The sequence below is a fragment of the Bemisia tabaci genome, chromosome 1, assembly GCF_918797505.1.
Source record: "Bemisia tabaci chromosome 1, PGI_BMITA_v3".
NCBI lineage: Eukaryota > Metazoa > Arthropoda > Insecta > Hemiptera > Aleyrodidae > Bemisia > Bemisia tabaci.
In genome coordinates, this window is record NC_092793.1 from 72,723,912 (window position 1) to 72,742,579 (window position 18,668).

At 40.2% G+C, this 18,668-nt stretch overlaps 2 protein-coding genes across 2 annotated transcripts in view; one reads left to right on the top strand and one right to left on the bottom strand.

Annotated features, from left to right (window-relative positions):
* LOC109033204 (uncharacterized) overlaps positions 1-18,668 on the bottom strand; it is a 42,965-nt gene that overhangs the window by 14,732 nt on the left and 9,565 nt on the right. Inside the window, exons 2-3 of the mRNA XM_019045717.2 lie at positions 5,351-5,558; positions 4,075-4,229 (exon numbers count right to left, since the gene is read on the bottom strand). Coding sequence (XP_018901262.2) covers positions 4,075-4,229; positions 5,351-5,435 — 240 coding nt within the window. The 5' untranslated portion in view covers positions 5,436-5,558. The remainder of the gene's footprint in view (positions 1-4,074; positions 4,230-5,350; positions 5,559-18,668) is intronic.
* LOC140223856 (uncharacterized) lies at positions 5,639-8,526 on the top strand. The gene is made up of 2 exons (XM_072296105.1): positions 5,639-6,936; positions 7,657-8,526. Exons 1-2 carry the CDS (start codon positions 6,934-6,936, stop codon positions 8,524-8,526), a joined length of 873 nt encoding a protein of 290 aa, XP_072152206.1. The 5' UTR covers positions 5,639-6,933.

Genomic DNA, 18,668 nt, shown 5'->3' on the forward strand with positions numbered 1-18,668 from the left:
CTTGAAAGATAATTAAGTCCTGTTGCACCAAAGAGGTGTAGAGAGTTTTAGTGAATTTTGTGTCACGGAATGAACGCTCTCCCATTTTTACCAAAAATCTCAATTATATATTAGTCTCCGTTGGACCAAACAAATAAACAAACAAACAAACAAACAAACAAAAACCAGAAAACCCTCATTCTTCCAAGACATTATACATTTTCATCCAAAAACGTCGTGAGCTATTGTAGTTTGTATTTTCATGTGGACCAATTAAAGTGTCTCAACTGGCACGTGGACCAAAACTACCGTACCGAAAAAACGCGTGGACGTAAATTACTGGAAAAAATCGTTGACGAAATGTCCTATAACCTGGTCCATTGTCTCCTATTTATCTCGCTGTGTTATGGAAAGGTTTCAAAATTGTCCTTTTTATGACTAGAATACCATTAGAAAGTACTGTGCGATTGGGACCGATACCGATCTTCTGAATAAAATGAACGGGGTATTGCTTTACTTTTTCCCCCTTTTTCGGTCTCAATGTTAGAATCATGATCATCAATCAATGGAGAATCTCAAACTGACACTTCAAGAGTGCACAGAAAGCGGGAAGAACACAAATGCTTGACTCGAACAGTGAAAAAAAGCTAAAAAATGAAGTGTTTTAAAACTGGCCAGGACCTCGTCTTTAGAGGCCTCAAACTACTTTCGTTGCATCGGAAAAGAGAAAAGAAAAGTAACGGAAAATTCATTGAGCCTCTGAAATTTTTTGATGGTGTGGGGATCTAACGCTTCGATCAAGCATTTTAGACGAATTTCTTTCTTTGATCCTCTTTTTCCAATGTAGTTCTATTCCTCGTTTCATCTCTCGTCATTTCCGAATTTTTAATATTTTATCTTTATACCTGATATGTCAAGGCACCTTTGAAAAATAAGCATATTCTACGACTACTGCTTTGAGCACTTCTTAAAGTCGACTTCTTCGATCACTGCCGTGCTAAGGAAGAACGCCGCATGAACATTCAAGAGTTGCCAAATTTCCTCCAATAAAATTTTTATTTTCGAGGAAAGTTATGAATATTTTTCTTTGAAATTTCCAGGAACTTTCGGTGTAATTGCAAATAACATAATCTAAAAAATTGAAAAAAAATATTCAAAAGCTCGCCAGGAAATTTGCGCTTCATCAAAGGAAATTTGGCAACGCCTGAAGGTTTATACGGCGTTCTTCCTTAGCACGGTGGATCAGACGTGTCGTCGCTCCTCTGACGTAAGGGCGTATCTAGATTTTTGCATGAGCCTTAGAAAGCATAGAGTTATACGGAGCACAGGGGTCACGTAGAAATCAAGTTACGCCCTTACGCCAGAGGAGCGACGTGTGAGTAAAACGAGAAAAACGAGAATTGTAGGCACGTCTGCCAAAGAAAACTCAGCACAGATTTGACACAGTGCGTTCGGGCGGCAGCTTGATGAAGCGGGTCAAGGTTTGGTGAAATTTTAATTCCTCCGATTTCCGCGACAAACCTGATCCGTCGATCATCTAACGACCGGAACGTTGCGTTGCACCTCCAGGCGCAGCGCGGCCGGCGCTATCGCAACGAGACATTCACTGCCTACCGCCGAAAACATCCTAAATGCAGGCTCATTGATATGAAAATCCCGTGCTTTCAGCAACATTGTGCTGCCGTTCGGTGTAGTGAGGCATATTATTGGCATGAAATAAAGTTAAAGAAACACCTCGCTGAACACAGAATTAGGAATTCGAGTAGCTTCGATCTAAACTGTTCTTGTCAACTATGCTGCCGCGCTAAGGATGAACGCCGTATGAACATTCAAGAGTTGCCAGATCTCCTTCGATAAAATGTTCATTTTGAGGAAAATTGTGAATATTTTGCCTTGGAATTTTCAGAGACTTTCTATCAAATTACAAACAAAATTATCTGAGACATTGGCGGAGAAAAATTCAAAAATTTTCCTGAAAATTAGTGATTTGCCAGAGGAAATTTGGCAACGCTTGAAGGCTCATACGGCATTTTCCTTAGCACGGCAGTATGGCAGCGGGAGATTGAGTCAAAAGGCGAAATCTGAGTGCTCTCAACATCAAATTCTACGCTCTCTTATCCAAATCTCGGAAGGAATGATGGGTGATCATGACAGCCGCGCGAGCCCTTATGAAAATATGAGGAATATTATGAATATATTCCCTTCAAGTTTGCAGACTCATTAGATTGAATTGCGCAGAAAATTATCCAAAATATTGAAAATTGAGAGCTTCCAAGTGGATCACATTTAGCAAAAAGGAACCAGCGCAATTACCTGCAGTGTTTTCAAAATTGTGCAACTTCTCATTTTCTTTTAAAAATACTCATTTTATCTAGTATTAAAATTTACAAAATTATTTTCCTTAAAAATTAACCATTTTTTGGTAGGAAGCCAAAACAATTCGATACTCTCGGAGATTGTTTAGATAATTATGAGGAAGCAACTATTTTTACAACACTGTGATCGCCCTGGTTCCTTTTTGCTAAATGCGATCCAAGTTTTTTGATTAGATAATTTGTATTTAACCGGAGGAAATTTGGCAAGTATGGCATTTGTTCATACGATGATCCCCCCTTAACGCTTCGGTATTTTTTTCCGAGCATAGAACAATGATATCGGTAATAACGACTTGATGCAACTATTCGTGTTCTATGGGCATCCGTGTTGCATACTAAAAATTGAAGGCGCTCCGGTCATTCTAGCCCACTAAGCAGTGGTCGCAGCGACACGCTATCATTGCTCGATGTGGCGGTAGGGTGTGATATCCTAATGTGTGAAACTGGTGAATAAATGGACCGCGTTAAACAGAAAGGAACCAAGCCACATCAGCTATTGCCAAATTTAACAGGGGAATTAGATTGTTTACGAGAGAACGCTTGTGCGGATTCCTTTGAAAATTTTAAGGAATTTGCTTTGTATTATGGAGAAAATTCATAGAAATTTGCACAAAAATCCGCACAGCCGTTTTCATGTAAAAAATTAAATTGCCAGTTTAAATTTGGCAATAGCTGACGTGGCTTGGTTCCTTTCTGTTTAACGCGGTCCAAATATCCTTCCTTGTCCTGACGCGGCAGGGCGCCTGGGCACCACACGCTGCCGCGTGCACTGTTTCATGGACAAGAGTGACCGTAGTGCCTTCTATATTCTGCATGCAACACGCGTGTCCACAAAGTGCGAATAGTTGTATCAATACGTTGCGACACCAACAGCATTGAATGCATTGCTCATGTTGACTGACAATGAGGTATTTACACAAGAAGCCCCGCCCCGTCGTACTTGACTTTTTTTTCTTTTTTTTCATTAATTTCCAAAGATGTACAACCACCCCTTACGAGGGTGTCAATTACAAATGTTTTTTTTATAACTCGTAGTACTTAACCTAATGATTAAGTCTATTTTTGTAATAAAAGCATTCCACATTCACGCCCGTTTTCATTCTTTACGCACTTAACGTTTGAAAAATTAAATTGAAAAATGCTTATAATTTGAAATTCTTCGGTTGAAAACAACTTGAATCAATGTTTTACAAATATTTTGTTAATGGGGCACGATATATCAGTCGACGTCACAACATCACGTCACTCCCAGATTCAGACTGTTGTTGACTTTACAATTCTAGACCACCCGTACCAGACTTTATTCTATACTTTATTGAAGATTAGATGATGTTTGGGACCAGGGAATTGAAATGCCATTTTTGACAGGCTCTTTACGGATAATGCGGATGGCAACGAAATGGTCGTCACATAAATTCCACTTACAAAATTAGTAGAGCTGTAATCTCCTGACCTTTATAAATGTAAATATAACTCACGAAGACAGTATGCGCGGCGTAGTGGCATTCCAATTTGGTGTAAACATCAGGAATGAAAGTAATCGCGGGAGGAATGGAAATATTTGTTTTTTTCTCAAGACACATCCAACCATCCTCACCAACTGTCCCGTCACAATTTCAGAAGTGACATACAAAGATATTAATGTCATTGCCAAAACTACCTAGACCACGAAAGGAATAAGGTGACTTTCTCAAATGACTGAATAAAGCACCATAGTTACCTTAAAATTCCCGATGAAATCTGCGATCATTCCAGCGATAGGAGGCATGATAATGGTGACAATGGGCGTAAGAGCAGACATGATTGCTGTTTCCTCCACATTTAGACCCAACTCTCGCATGTGGATCGTCAGGTATGGGTACAGGACAAAAAGAGCTGCAATATGAACATGAGATTCAATTAGATCGCAGGACTTTCAACTATGAAGCTATTAAGTTCGAAAATATTACATGAAGGCTGCTAAAAATTCACAATAGCCTCTATTTTGGTCTTCAACTTTCTGTTCACGGTTTTTAGTACATTCGCACTTAGAGAGGACATGAGAGGTTAATATTTGTAACTTCAATGGTATGGAGGTGCGTTACAGGCATCGATGAAACTTCATGACATTAATAAAAACCTAGTGAACTGTTGAAATAACTAAGTGCTTAATTTTTGGCTTGATGGAGCTATAAATAGTGTTTAATTTTTATCACCCGGATATCGAATGAAAAAAACCTCTGAAAGTATTTCTGACTCTAAATTTCCTCTAGAAAAAAGTTTATTTAATGGTGGAATAAAAAATAAAAGGAAATTGATGCCAAATAATTACAGTGTGTCATATTTACGAATCTAAGAGCAGAATTAGAGTAAATTTGGTAAATGGAGTCCAGTGCATTACAATAGGTATTGACAAACAATATGTAATAGCCTTTCATTTGAAAGTAAGCAAACCTTTGCGCATTTTAACTAATATTAAGAGAGAAACAAAGAAAAAAGTTGAAACTTATCAATAATAATTTCACAAGTATTTGGGCATGTTTTCCGCGGCCAAATGTTTCTTATCAAACACACGGCTGATTTTTTTTTTTTTTTCGATAGGCTTGCGCGAATAATTAGGACCGCCCACGTTCAACACAGTTTGTTTTGCCGGTAAAGTCAAAAGACTGGATGAGTTAATCAGTGCGAAAAAAAGTTCGATGAACTGTGAATGTATTTGAAGCCTATCCTCGAAAATAATTTTTGCTATTCATTAAAAGTAAGATTATGTAATGGAACCAGGCTCGCAATGCCTATCAGCCGAAATATTTCTCTTTCGGCAAATTGCTGATGATGCACATTTTTATAGAGTATCCTTTCCTACAAGAGCGAAACATTATTTTTTTCTAGGATTTGCAAACTAATCAGAATTTCAATTAAAGTATAATCATTTGACCACTCGCCTGGGCATTTGGAAAAATGCCTGATTGAAATATTTGCATTGGCATTTTGACTATCTGCATGTAACAAGTACTCACTCGAGGATTGAACGAAGAAAATCAACTTCATTGACAGAAGTTTCTTCTGTTTGAAGTCATCTACAACCCTTTGAACGAACATCATGGCTGGTGGTTTAGTTGTCAGGCCCACTGATCAATCGATAATCGGAAGACCGGTCGTTCCTTACATGCTTTTAACCTTTCCTCAGCATGTTTGGTTGATTTCCCGGGGCACGGCCGTTTTTATCTGAAACACAGTTCATAAGTACATGATAGATGCATGATAGTAAGTTCAGAACATCAATGATTTCATAGCAATTTGTTGAATTTACTTCACAAAACATTTTTAAGCTAATGTTCAATAAAATGTTCACTTAATTGAGACGTTATATAAATTACAAAACAATAAAACTATAGTGAGTATCAAAAAAGAGAGAAAATAGTATCCGTAAACAAATTTGTTTTACAGCTCCAGCATAAAATTGTCCTCCAGTAAGAAACGTACTTACAATTTTCATTTCTATTGAGACAAAATTGGTATCCAATATATAAAAAAAACAGTGTCGATCGGTCAAAAGTGAAAAACTCTTCCTGATTAATAAATGAGTTAATTTTTCATATACCTCTCTGTTTAAGCCCCACAACCGTGATCAATAACATTTCAATTTCGAAGAGATGAGCATATGTTGTGGCAATTAACATTTTTGAAAAGTGTACCTACCGAAAAAAGAGCACGTGTATAAGAGAAATTTAGGCGGACTTACGATTACCGCCATGAACGTTAACGCGTGTCTTAGACTTACTATGATTCACGATTTTTGTTAATTTTAACGCACAAATATTTTTACTCTGGACCACGCTTTAGTTGAAATCATGGAACATGATTTATGACACTTTTGGTTGTTTTAAAAACTGGCTACTACTTTCAATCCTTACTAGCTATGATTGTGATGCAATAACGTTTTTACTCCGACGTGAAGCCACATTTTTTCATACACTTTGCGGAAACTTTAAGGAGACTCATTAATTCTGAAGCGCAGTATTTTTCTTCCTGAAGCACAATTTGAATTATTTCCATTCCCGATGACGGCGGACATTGCGGTGCGATTTTTCGATAAATCTGGTGTACACATGGCCACCATTGGCTTGGAAAAAAAAAACCATATCGTGCTGACTTTGGCATTTTAGGATTAACTTTTGCAAACCGGAAAACCTAATTTGATAGTACAGCTCGTTTTTCGAAGCGGATCTCTTGCCACTGATTTTCTCCTCGTGTATACAACAAAATTAGGAAATGTGAACAAACATCAATACTAGTCATCAATACTACTAATTAGATGTCTCGTCGGATCTGTTTACCGTCCAGCATCCGCTCTGGGCGTTGGGTACCGCGAGTATTATCTAAGATCTCGCGATTTTGTCAAAAATAAATCATCTCAAGTGGAAACGAAAACGTACCAGCATCCCCGGGCGATCACATCCTCTAGGTCCCCGATAATTAGATGCAACAATTAAAATTCACACCCCTCAATTTTGAGCAGGTTCATTGGATATAAAAACCAATTCAAAGTTGGAATTCAGCGTAGTTTCTTAGTTCCTCTCTCAAGTATAGCAACAGCATTATGGTAAGTCTCAATACCTCTGTATGATGTCCAGCAGATGGTGATTTGGACCGTGTTAAGTAGAATGGAACCGAACCACACCAGCGATTGTCAAATTTAATCGGGCAATTCAATTTTTTATATGGACTGCATTTTGCAATTTGGAACTATAAATTCTGGCTCATTTGAAAAAACACTTATTTGCATAGGGAAACTTACGCCACACACGTTGTTTTAAACCAGGCCAGAATTTAGAGTTCCAAATTGCAAAATGCAGTCCATATGAAAACAGTAGTGCGGTTCTTTTTGCAAATTTCAGTGAATTTTCTGCGTTGTACGAAGCAAATTTCTCATGATTGTCAATGAAATCCGATAAACGTTCTCATGTAAACGATTAAATTGCTCCGTTTAATTTCGCAATAGCGGATGTCGCTTGGTTCCTTTCTGCTAAACGCGGTCCATTTTAAGTTAATATTTGTCTCTGCTTTAGATTAAAGACGTTCATAAAACAGTCTAGTAATCTTTTCAAAAAGTTTTTGCAATCCCATATTCATGATTGGAAATAGGTGATAGAACACCTGCTCTGAGACTTGTTAGACAGGCTTTTTCGTGAAACTCATAACATGTAGACTTGTGTAAGCCCTGTAAACCCTTAATTCATCTTAAAAATGATTCAGGGGGATCTCGATATCCTTCATCAGTATAATAGGAGTTGACAGCCTATTTTTGCTTCTCGTTCTACAGGTGCAGTTTCGGTTTTTGTTACTCCTGGCTTCCGTGGCGACTGTCGCCGTTGCGGATACCTTCCCCCTGGGTGCTGTCCTTGCCCCGGCCCTTGAATACGGACCACCTCCACCCCCCGCCCTCGAATATGGGCCACCACCCCCGCCGCCGCCGCCACCCCCACCACCACCTCCGCCACCACCACCGCCCCCGGCGCCAGTAGTAACCTACGGACCACCGCCCCCACCGGAGCCCGTCGCCGTAGCTGCACCAGTCCCTGAAGTAGTCGCCGTTCCACCTCCGGCTCCGGCAGTGCCTGTCTTTGCCGCCGCCCCTCCACCCCCACCCCCACCTGTCGCTGTTGCTGCCCCTCCGCCCCACCCGTCGCTGTTGCCGCCCCTGCACCCGTTGCCGTCCCCTCACCCGTCGCCCCTCCCTCATCCTACATTGCTCATATCACATACGCCCCTCCCGCACCCGTCTTTGCCCCGGCCCCCGCACCAGTCTTCGCTCCGGCTCCCACACCTGTCTTCGCACCGGCTCCTGTACCATTTTTTGCACCAGCTCCCGCTCCCGTCTTCGCGCCGGCTCCCGCACCTGTCTTTGCACCAGCCCCTGAGCCGGCCTTTGTCGCCCCTCCGCCAGCACCCGTCTTTGCTCCAGCCCCTGAGCCGGCCTTTGTCGCCCCTCCGCCTTTGTCGCCCTCCGCCTGCACCTGCGTTCGTAGCCGCCCCCGCGCCTGCCCCAGTGCCCGTCTACGCACCTCCACCACCCCCACCTGCCCCCGCCGTAGCCTACGGACCCCCTCCTCCTCCTCCTCCCCCTGCTCCTTATCCTGCACCAGCTCCTTACCCCGGTCTGTACCCACGTGAGGGTGGAGTCGTGTTCTAGAGTGTTCATGTATTACATATTCCTGTGTTAATTTATTTCAATAAATTGTTGACTGATGTTTTGTAAAATAATTTCGTTGGCTAATCGCACGATTTTTTCCTTATTTTTAAGTAAAGTTATTGAACCCCGACGAAGGAACGCGGCTCCTTTCCAAAGTTCCAAAATTGATTAATACAATTTAATTATTTACAGAAAATTGACTGAGCGATTTATGTGAAAATTTTGCTGATTTTGGGTTTAACTAGAGGGTATAATTGTGAATCTCGATGAAATCTTGGATGCCCCCTATGCATATGAGCCTTTGGTGGGATCATCCAAAAATAACATTTCCTCATCTCAAAATGTAGCCCAATTGAGATACTGCGGTTCTGGTAAGACAGACGTGTCTTTTGTGCGAGTCGGACAATGGTTCAAAGTGCTCCCGTGATAGCGAAGAGAGCAGTGAGTGCATTTCTACATGAGCCACGATTGGCACGTGATTTTATGTGTCTCGAGGTTCATCCCAGCATGCACTTACTGCTCTCTTCGCTATCACGGCAGAAAGAGACATCATCACTTAATCTAGTCACGAAGGAACAAAAGCACGGGGTGACAGAGGAGCTTAAGAACAGTGGCTTGGCGTGCTTTGCGATATATCGATGGATCTGTCATTTAAACCTATGGAAAAGAATCGATAAATAGAGTGTTCGTAACCAACGCCTTAATAATCGATTATATAGCTCCAATTGGGGAAATATCGATAATCGATTGTTCACGCCACGCCACTGCTTAAAGAGTGGGTTGAGTTTGCGACACGGTCAAGGTTCCAAGTGCGCCCCCCTCTCCGCAGTCGCCATTCAAGCCTCCGACTAAATGGCTAATCGGTGACGACAATCAACAACAATTCTGCATCACAATTAAAAGCCTTTTCAAGCGGAAGAGGATTTTGATAATAGCTTACGCTCAATCCGCATGCTTTACAATCATCCAATCTCGCCCGGCGGTGAAGGAAGAAAGAGGGAACGGGGTTGACGGATTAAAGGACATTTTCGGCTTTTTCTCTCCATAATAAAGCGAAACTGCCCTTGTAACACTGGCTGTTGAAAACTAGTTGAAAACCTCGCAAATTTCGAAGAGAACTCCCAGCGAAAATGTTTATATAAACAACCCGAGTTAGGATGTTCTTTTTTACGCGAAATTACCACCTTAAACTTTGGCAGGTTATCTATGCTTTCATTTTCGTAAATTTTGAAAAAAGTGGATGTAGGTTTTACAAGAAAATTTTAATTCCTTATTTTGAATATATTGCAGTTCATTATAAGTTTAGCATCAATGTGGAAGATTTTTACAATATAAGAAAAGTTTGATGTCAATGTTTTTCAAAAAACGTCTTTTACACACAAAACAACTAAAAGGGGTTTTTAACTAGTGAATTTTCAGCATTTTTTCCGTTTTTTTTCAAGGTTAAATTTAACAGTCAACGGTACGAGGAAGTGGCGAAATGTGAAACATGATCGGGTGCAGGAGCTTGCGGCAACTTTATTGCATTAAGCAATTGTTGTAAAAAAAAAAAGAAGCAACAAGCAGCAGGAAAAGCACAATCATGATCATTTGGAAGTATTTATGTAGAACGGAATAATGAGAAAATGACTTCAATACGAAGGAAATATGTGCATAGAATTTACCATTATATTTTCTTTTCATCTACTTTACTACGTAGTCTCTTTGTAGTATAAAGACACATTTATTTAAACCATTACCGACCATTAATCTAATTGAAACCATTTTATTTGGGAACTTGTGTATAAACTGCGAGAATATAATGCGCATTGAGGCACAATAGTTGAAACTGCATTACGATGGCTGCAGTAAAAAAAACACGTATCTCAGATTACAACGTTGTGAGTTTCAAACTGTTTTCATGTTTGATTTTTTGAATGAAAATTAACCAACGGTTCCGATTGAAATGTTATGTGAGTAACTTTCCTCACTCATTCGAATTAAATCTCAAGCAGTTGCAAGGAAACACTTCGATTGGTTCTTCTTGAACGAAATATAACAAAGTCGGAGTTTTTTAAACGTTGAAATACTTGCAGTTCAAACACGCATTTATTGCGTTTCGCCATCGAGGCTGATTGACCCCATAGACTATCCACTACAATGCCATAGGGAATAGTATGCAAATGTGGATTATGTTAACTTCCTGAAATGTCGACGTTCAACCTAAAATATTTTTTCGAGAAATGTCTGATGTATTTTTAAGATATTACTATTCAACTGCAACAGCACGCGGCAGAGATCATATCAGTGTTGTCAGAATTTGAATTAGTTTACATGAATTCCTCATTTAGTTACTTCGTATTCGTACCTACCGCAGCTTTACTTTCAGCCTTTTCCTTCCTTCTTCTTTTTTTTTCATTCGTCGTGAATTATTCGTTCAAAATAATTCAATCTATTTGCGCAGGCTTGATATTCATCAAAGAGAGCTCACCTTCCAAAATAAAATTATTGGTACGATAGACGAAAGTATAAAAAATACGAATCTTTTAATGATCATTTAATTCCTAAAGTTCAAAGAAGACGGAGGCTAGGATCTGGGGAATAGAAGATCTAAAATTTTTGGGGATTATATTTTCCATTCAGGAAAGAATATATTTACAAATTGACCTACGCCTTTACCTTCCTGATACAGTAGGTACTCTTTGCGACAAGAATAATAAAAATAGTATAGATACTTTATAAGAATGCTTAAGAGCATTTACTAATCACTTAATTAAATGTAATGGTTGATCGAATCAGCCCAACTTGAAAATTCAGGACTTTTCAAGTAACAAGAAACCTGAGTCAAGGCGATAATTTTTCATTCGTTCAGAATATCTTTTCAGGACATGCTCATCATCAGCTCCTAGGAAGAGACTAAGTAGCTAGAAATTGGGAGATACCTCGGATAGTTTTCGGGAAATTTAGATTTATACCCTCTTGAAAATCACGCCCCTGAAACCCATCGATCCGGCAAATAAGGTCGTGTAAATTGATCATAGGATTGAAATTGCAAGGCACATCGAAATGTTGCACATTTTGGCATCTTCGGTTTCGGGAAGGGTTTAATTATGAGGGCGATTAGCGCCTAGGCAGAAGAAACCTCCTTTGCAGGAAGTTGCTACACTTTACAATGCATTTGAAGTCAGACTTCACTTGAATAGGAATTTGAGTTACATCTCCCTCTGCCTCTGTTCCCTAACACTTTATACTTTCCTTATTTCAGTCGGAGCCATTGGCTGGTCATATTTTGCGGTCGATTGATTGATTTGTCATTTAAATCTTTGAGACTGAAATTTTGAATTTTTCAGACATAATTAACCTTGGTTGGAATCTGAAAAATATCAGCAATCGCCAGTGGCAAGGCGTGAATGATCGATTTTAGAGTTCCCATTTGAAGCTTTGGTAAAGAATCGATTATTAAATTGTTCGTTGCGAACACCCTGTGTATCAATCCTTTTTTATAGGTTAAATGGCAGATCAATCGATATATGACAAAGCACGCCACGCCACTGGCAATTGCACCGAGAATGCATTGCGCAAAAGCTGATGGATCCACCTTAATCGATCAAACTCATTGCAATCGAACAAATTTAGTACTTCAATTTCATGTGTTCTACAGTTCTTCCTATTTTGTGTTTCATATTTTACAATACAGCGGATAATATTTTTTCATCATTAAATTAGACCAAAATTACCATGGTAATAATGAAAAATACAAGCAGGTGAAATTTACGAGAAAGAAAATTAATCTATCCTACTTTGACCCAAAGAAATTTGAATAAATAATTCCAGAATGCGATGATAGTATACTTTCATCATATTTGGGAACTAATTCTGCGGGGAAATTCAGAAATAAAAGCAATTAACGAGCGACACAGCTTGCTGCGACTAAACAATCAAAGTCGACAAACACGTGCCTAGGTTAGTCAAATAATTCACGAGAAGTTTTTTCGCCTGTGACGTAGGTAAAGCAGCCTCTGCAGATGTTGAGAGGTCAGAATGTATACTGATCTGCGTCAATTTCCACCGTTCGGCATTAGCTTTTCTACCCCGCAATGCATAGATTGAAGGAAGCAGCCGTCTCAGGGTTTCGAGGTTTCTTTTGTTTTTCTATTTTTATTTTAATTTCACTAGCAAGGCCTGATAAAAACTTTCATTCTGGACTGGTGGAAATTTTCGCAGTTTGATTCCTTGAAGATTGATAAGTCCAAACAGCTAGAGTTCCTGTCAAGACCGCAGATACTCAAGCGTAAAATTACACTATCGTCGTAGATTCCCGGTCCTTGGGCATTGACGCCCACATCTAACAAATTTTAAAGGCTCAGCTGCATACGTCACAGAATCGTGTTTTTTTTTAGTTTACTAAAAAATAGCACCTTTTGTTTCGAACCATAATTAAATATACCGATCCGGTGATTTGAAGACTTGAACTACGTTTACAGACTCCTTTATATTCCATTTCTCATTTCCCATTCCTCTATGTAAGCACGTCTATATGCAAGGAAAAACTCCGCGAGTTTAAATATTAGAGCTTAACTCAGAACGGAGCGGTGTGCGTGCTGCCAGCTCGAAACGCGCGTCGGCGCCTACAAACCTAAGGGGATACTTCACTTATTACGCAATGCTTGAAGTATCCCTTTAGGTTTGTAGGCGCCACTGCGCGTTTCTCGCCGGCCGCTGCCCGCCGCGGAGCCGCAGCGTGCTACGGCGCCTCAAGCAATTAACTATTTCACAACAGAGGAGTTACACAGTATCAAACGAAATGGAAGGCGCTCCAACATGTTAAGAATGTCAGGCATCTTTTATGAGTACGGAGCTTTCCTCGCAAAAAATCAAGATAGTAAGGCACAAAAAGAGAGCGGTAGTTCAAGTTTCAGCGGTTGCAGCACCTATCTGCAAGGCACACACGTTGTTTCTGAGATGAGCCAGAAATAGTAGTAACTTATAGCCAAATGTTGTCTAATTAAGGGTCATGGCATACTTCAGGAATATAGGAAAAAAAATACATAAAGCTCAATATAATGGGAAAATAAACAAGTGGGAAATCTCCAATACGTAGGTATTAGAGAAGCGCTCAGCAATTAGATTTGCACTTACGTGACGCTACAAAAAGCCCAAGGACAAGATTGAAAGAATAAGACGCGGCTCAAAAGCTGCATTTCTATGGTAACGGTAACGCAACAGCTGTGTCATATGGAGGCGAAATCTAACAGGTTCAGAAAAAGTCATCACCGTCGACAAAAGTTCGGATGAAAAGAATTCAATACCTGGACTTTCGGACATAATAAAATAACTATAAATTTCCCAGCAAAGAAAATTGTGAGAAAATTATTTATTTAATCCGCTAATTTATACTTAACAACGTCAAGGGGGGTAACTATTATTAGCTAGTAAAAAGAAAATTCTGGGAATCTCGTCGGGCATGTATTATTGAGTTGGTGAGCCATTCAATCGCTTGAGCGCTCTAGTATACAAGAACTCTAGTGCAAGGCAAAACACTCGATATTTCAACGTTACTTTTCTCTCTCTTTTTTTGAGATTGTTCGAAATTTTGAAGCCATCAATATTGCACACATCAAAGGGATGAGTCATGTACAGCAACGAATATGATCGTGAGATTCAGGATACAATGAACTTGTATACGAGGTCTGTAGATTAGAAACCGGATTTTGGTCATAACTAGCCCACACGCGTCCAATTACGTTTTCTTGAGCTTTTCTGATAGCGAAAATATGTTTAAGAACGCTACGTTCACAAATTGAAAATCCTAATTAGCTTCGTTGGTATGTGGCTTGAAGTAAGGCAACCTCAAGGTGTTTTGCGATTTTTATGTTTGACCGAACTTGTCTCCCTTTTTTCGGTCTTACACTACATTTTTCAACCCATAAGGACGATTGGAGTTTCGTCCCTATATCGTAGCCGTACACTACAGTATTTTCACCGAAAATTATCCTATCCAAAAATAGAATCATTGTTAGGACGTTCAAGCAGCTAAAGGAAAATGACATTGGTTGGATTTTCGTTCAACGGACAACAATCAAGGGGCAAGTGTACCGGACTCGATGCGTGTCTACATATTCATCAAATTGTATGTACAGAGCCTTCAGAAATATTACTCTGTTCAACAAGCTCGAAACGACCATCGAGCTCTTTGCCCGCACTTCTTCCACGTGACAAATGTCAGTTGCCGTTGATCGATTCCCATGCTCCTCATCTTTGACGAACTCCTGACCAGTTTGAATCGTTTAACCCATTAAAAACAGTGGAACATCTCATGCAATGACATGATAAACTTTACTTAGCATATACCAAAGTTTCGGTACAAGGTGTACCGAGTTTTAAACAAAATTAATGTTGAATATTTGCTCTATCAGTGATCGCATGATGAAAATCGCAAAACGCACCTGACTTACTCGTATTCAAGATGACACGAATAAACACTGATCAAAATAAACAAAATCTGTGAACGTAGCGTTCTTAAGTATATTTCCAGCTATCAAAAAAGCTCAAGAAAACCTAATTCGAACGCATTGCGGGCTAGTATGACCAAAATCCGGTTCTATCTAACAGACCTCGTATTAGATGCAAGCCGATCGTTGTCAAGTGTTTTATGTAAGCGCGATTAATTGGATGATCAGACTCTTCGTCGATCCTCTGACGTAGGGCGTATCTCAATTTCTACTTGAGCCCTGTTTTACACGTAAATATATAAGTTTCGGGGCTCATGCGCAAATCAAGATACGCCCATACGTCAGGGGAGCGACGTCTTGACGAACCCAACCTCATTCATATTCGTGAGCCCTAAGGAACACGTAGGACCATGGCCTCTAAGAATCACTAGTTGAGGCACTTTTACGCTGCTTGAATAGAGACCCGATTTTTTATACGCAATGCAGGCTAGGCGCGCATCGAGATCTAAAATGCACTCGAGATTTCTTAGTGAGACTCGTAGGCGTCAAACAAAGCACAGATCTCTAGTATTGTTCTTCGAGCATGGAACTTTTTGCAAGCTGCGTCACTGCGGTGTAGATGTCATTTCAGATACAAGCTTGTTGCTATTGTGTTTTATGTGTTTCAATCAGGAGTCATTGATATCGAAATCTCAGTTGCCATATTCGTCATAAAAAGATCTAGTCCGTTGCGCAGCCGTCCTAGGGGAAGGGAACAGAATACGCTAAATGACCCGCGTGTGCAAAATCTACGACTCGTATAACTGTAAAACGTTTTTAAAGAACGAGATACATGCGTGTAAAAGTTAAATTTTGAGTATTTGTTGAGAATTATTGGGGTCAAATTGACGATCGCTCTTAAGAAGGCACTGTAATGCTGATGTGGGTGGCAATTTTGGGTCCACTGCAATGGAAGATATTCGTGGTGGGAATGAAGCTATATATAGTCATAGCGTATATTTAATATCTTGGAGAAGTCCCTATTTCTGTTTGGTTATGTAGAACTTAAAAAAAATTACACGGTGCTGTGACCGTGCCCGCGGGTAAAAAATCAGGTAAAGGGGGTCAAAATTAAAATCTCAACTATATTTCAATATTAAAGTATTGAGTATTGATTAATTGAGGTATAGTTGAGTTTTTAATTTTGACCCCCTTTAATTTAAATGTGACCTCAATATACTTATTAGTCTCGGTTTTTACAGTTTTTAATAAAATCAGGTAACTAAAACAGCAAATAAATCCTTTTTCCTTATTAAAAGTTGGCTTAAAATGAGTTACACCTCATAGATGTCAAACCTTCCATTCAGACAAGCCTATTCAAAAGAGCCTTACAGAAAGAGCTTATGAGCTTAATGGAAGCTTAAAATAGTGCAGAAATCAGCGTTTGTAAGCGTGGACTAACCACCTTCCGATGATACAGGTACTTGAATTTCAAGAGAGCTCATCTTCTTATGTAATCAAGTGGGGGTGCACAAACACGTTTTATTTCCACTGTTGAGAAGTCGAGAGGTTCAAACTAATAACAAATATACCGAGAAAAATCTCTAATTTTAATGTGTGAGCATCCGAGGTACGAATGTTCTTGAAGAAGCGCGACTCGAGGCTTAATCTTATATTAGCTTCAGAATTCCTGCTAGAATGATAACGCGGGGCCAAGGCGAAGGACTAGATGTACAATATTGGCATTTGCGCTCTTTATATGACGCGGAGGCTTCATTTCTATGTTTTTATCCAACATCTTCCGTCATTTCAAGTTTGTCTTAACTCGTGAGTATAGTTGCGAACCAACTAGGTCTTGGCACGTGCCCCATAAGGTCAGACTAATTGGTAAGAGGTGACATTGAGTGACCCCAACCAAGGGAACTACAAACTCATCACTCGGCTCTAAGGTGAATACTTTGGTTAAATGAACCGCACGGTACAGGGCTGGATAAAGGGGTGGCCACATGGGCTGCGGCCCATGGCGGCAAATCTAGGGGGCGGCAAATTTTGCAATTTTTTTTTAAATGTAGGTATAAAAAAAATCGGATTTTGAAAAAAATTACAAACGAGAAAAGGCGTCAAAATCTCTCCTTTCCTAAGAGTATAATAATTTCTAATTTTTTTGTTTTTCAGTGATACAAGAGACAGCACCTTTGATTAGTCGAGTTAAGAGAGAAACCAAACACGCAATTTGGCCTGGAACAGCGCAACTTAGAGAGAAATGACGACGAGGACTTGAGCAGAAAAGGCTAAAGGAGAAGCCCTCGGCCCGGCGGTCATCACGTAAGACATATTAGCGCCTACAAGACTGCACGAATACTTCACGCATTGCATCATACACAGTGCGGTCACAGTGGTCAGCATGAAACAGATAGCGCCTACAAGAATGCATGAATACTTCACGCATTGCGCGGAACACAGTGCGGTCAGCGTGAAACGCATAGCGCCTACAAGACTGCGTGAATACTTCACGCATTGCGTCAAACACAGTGCGTGCAGCAGCGATCGGTGCGAAACGCATAGCGTATACAAGACTGTAGGAATACTTCGTGCATTGCGCCAAACACAGTGTGGTCAGCGCGGCGGCGGAGATTAAAATTATTAAACCACATTTATGTTTGTTCTTTCATAAGTTTTTCGTTCATTTCTTCTGAACGGAAGACTTTGTCCACACAGAGATAGGTTAACGAAACATAACTTTCGCGCAAAGTTCCATGAACTTTTGCTAGGAGTGGTGACAAGGCTTTCTTAAAAAATGTGTCCAACACGAGAAAACGCGTCTTAGGCACCCCTCCCTCGCTGGCACGTTCACTTGATGGTTTTTAATTGATGTCTCAAAACGAATGAGAAGGGAGCGGCAAAATACAGGCGGCCCATGGGCGGCAAGTAGGTAAATCCGGCCCTGGCACGGTACGATGTACCATAAAGGTCACTTTTTTTAGTTCATGCAAGTGCTTTTTCGATTTCGGTACTTAGTCGAGCTTTCGATTCTGGTAACCGTGCTTTCGAGTTTGGTAACCTTGTGCTCACACTACATCCACAAGCGCTCCTCCTGAAGTTCGGATCATGCTGCCGAACTATTTTCACACTTCGGTTATATGAACCGAGGTGTTATTAGAAATATCTTAACGAAAATCTTGTAAGCGCCATTGTTCTTTTAGGGTGATAGAACACATAGCCAAACGGAAGCAATCGATTATAGTGAAGTCATTGATTTAAAGTAGAATTTTAGTGATGTAAAAGTTCGGGTTCCAGGAGAAAGCTTTTGGAAAAAATATCTCCAGCATTGAGCACGCGTCACTTTGACTTTAAAAAAGATTCAGATGCATTTCCGTTCTCCTGCTGCGCGTGGGAGCATGTACCGTGATTCTGTTTTCTCGGTTCATGATCTGTGCAGATTAATTTCAATCTCTCACAGTCAGAGGCGAAATAATAATTGGCAATACATGATTCCGCAAGATGACGAGCAAGGAGTATACCTGATCCCCATTTCATACAGTGAAATCTCATGAAGATCAATCGTATTGTTAAAACCCCTCCTCAATAGCACCGCACCGGTGAGGACGGATTTCGGGGGGGAGGGGGGGGGTTCAATTTTGTACTACTAAGGTTATCTTTAGGACTTTTTTTTACCGTTGAGGCCATTCTGGGGAAATTTTTTACAATAGACACCCCCCCCCCCCCCAAATG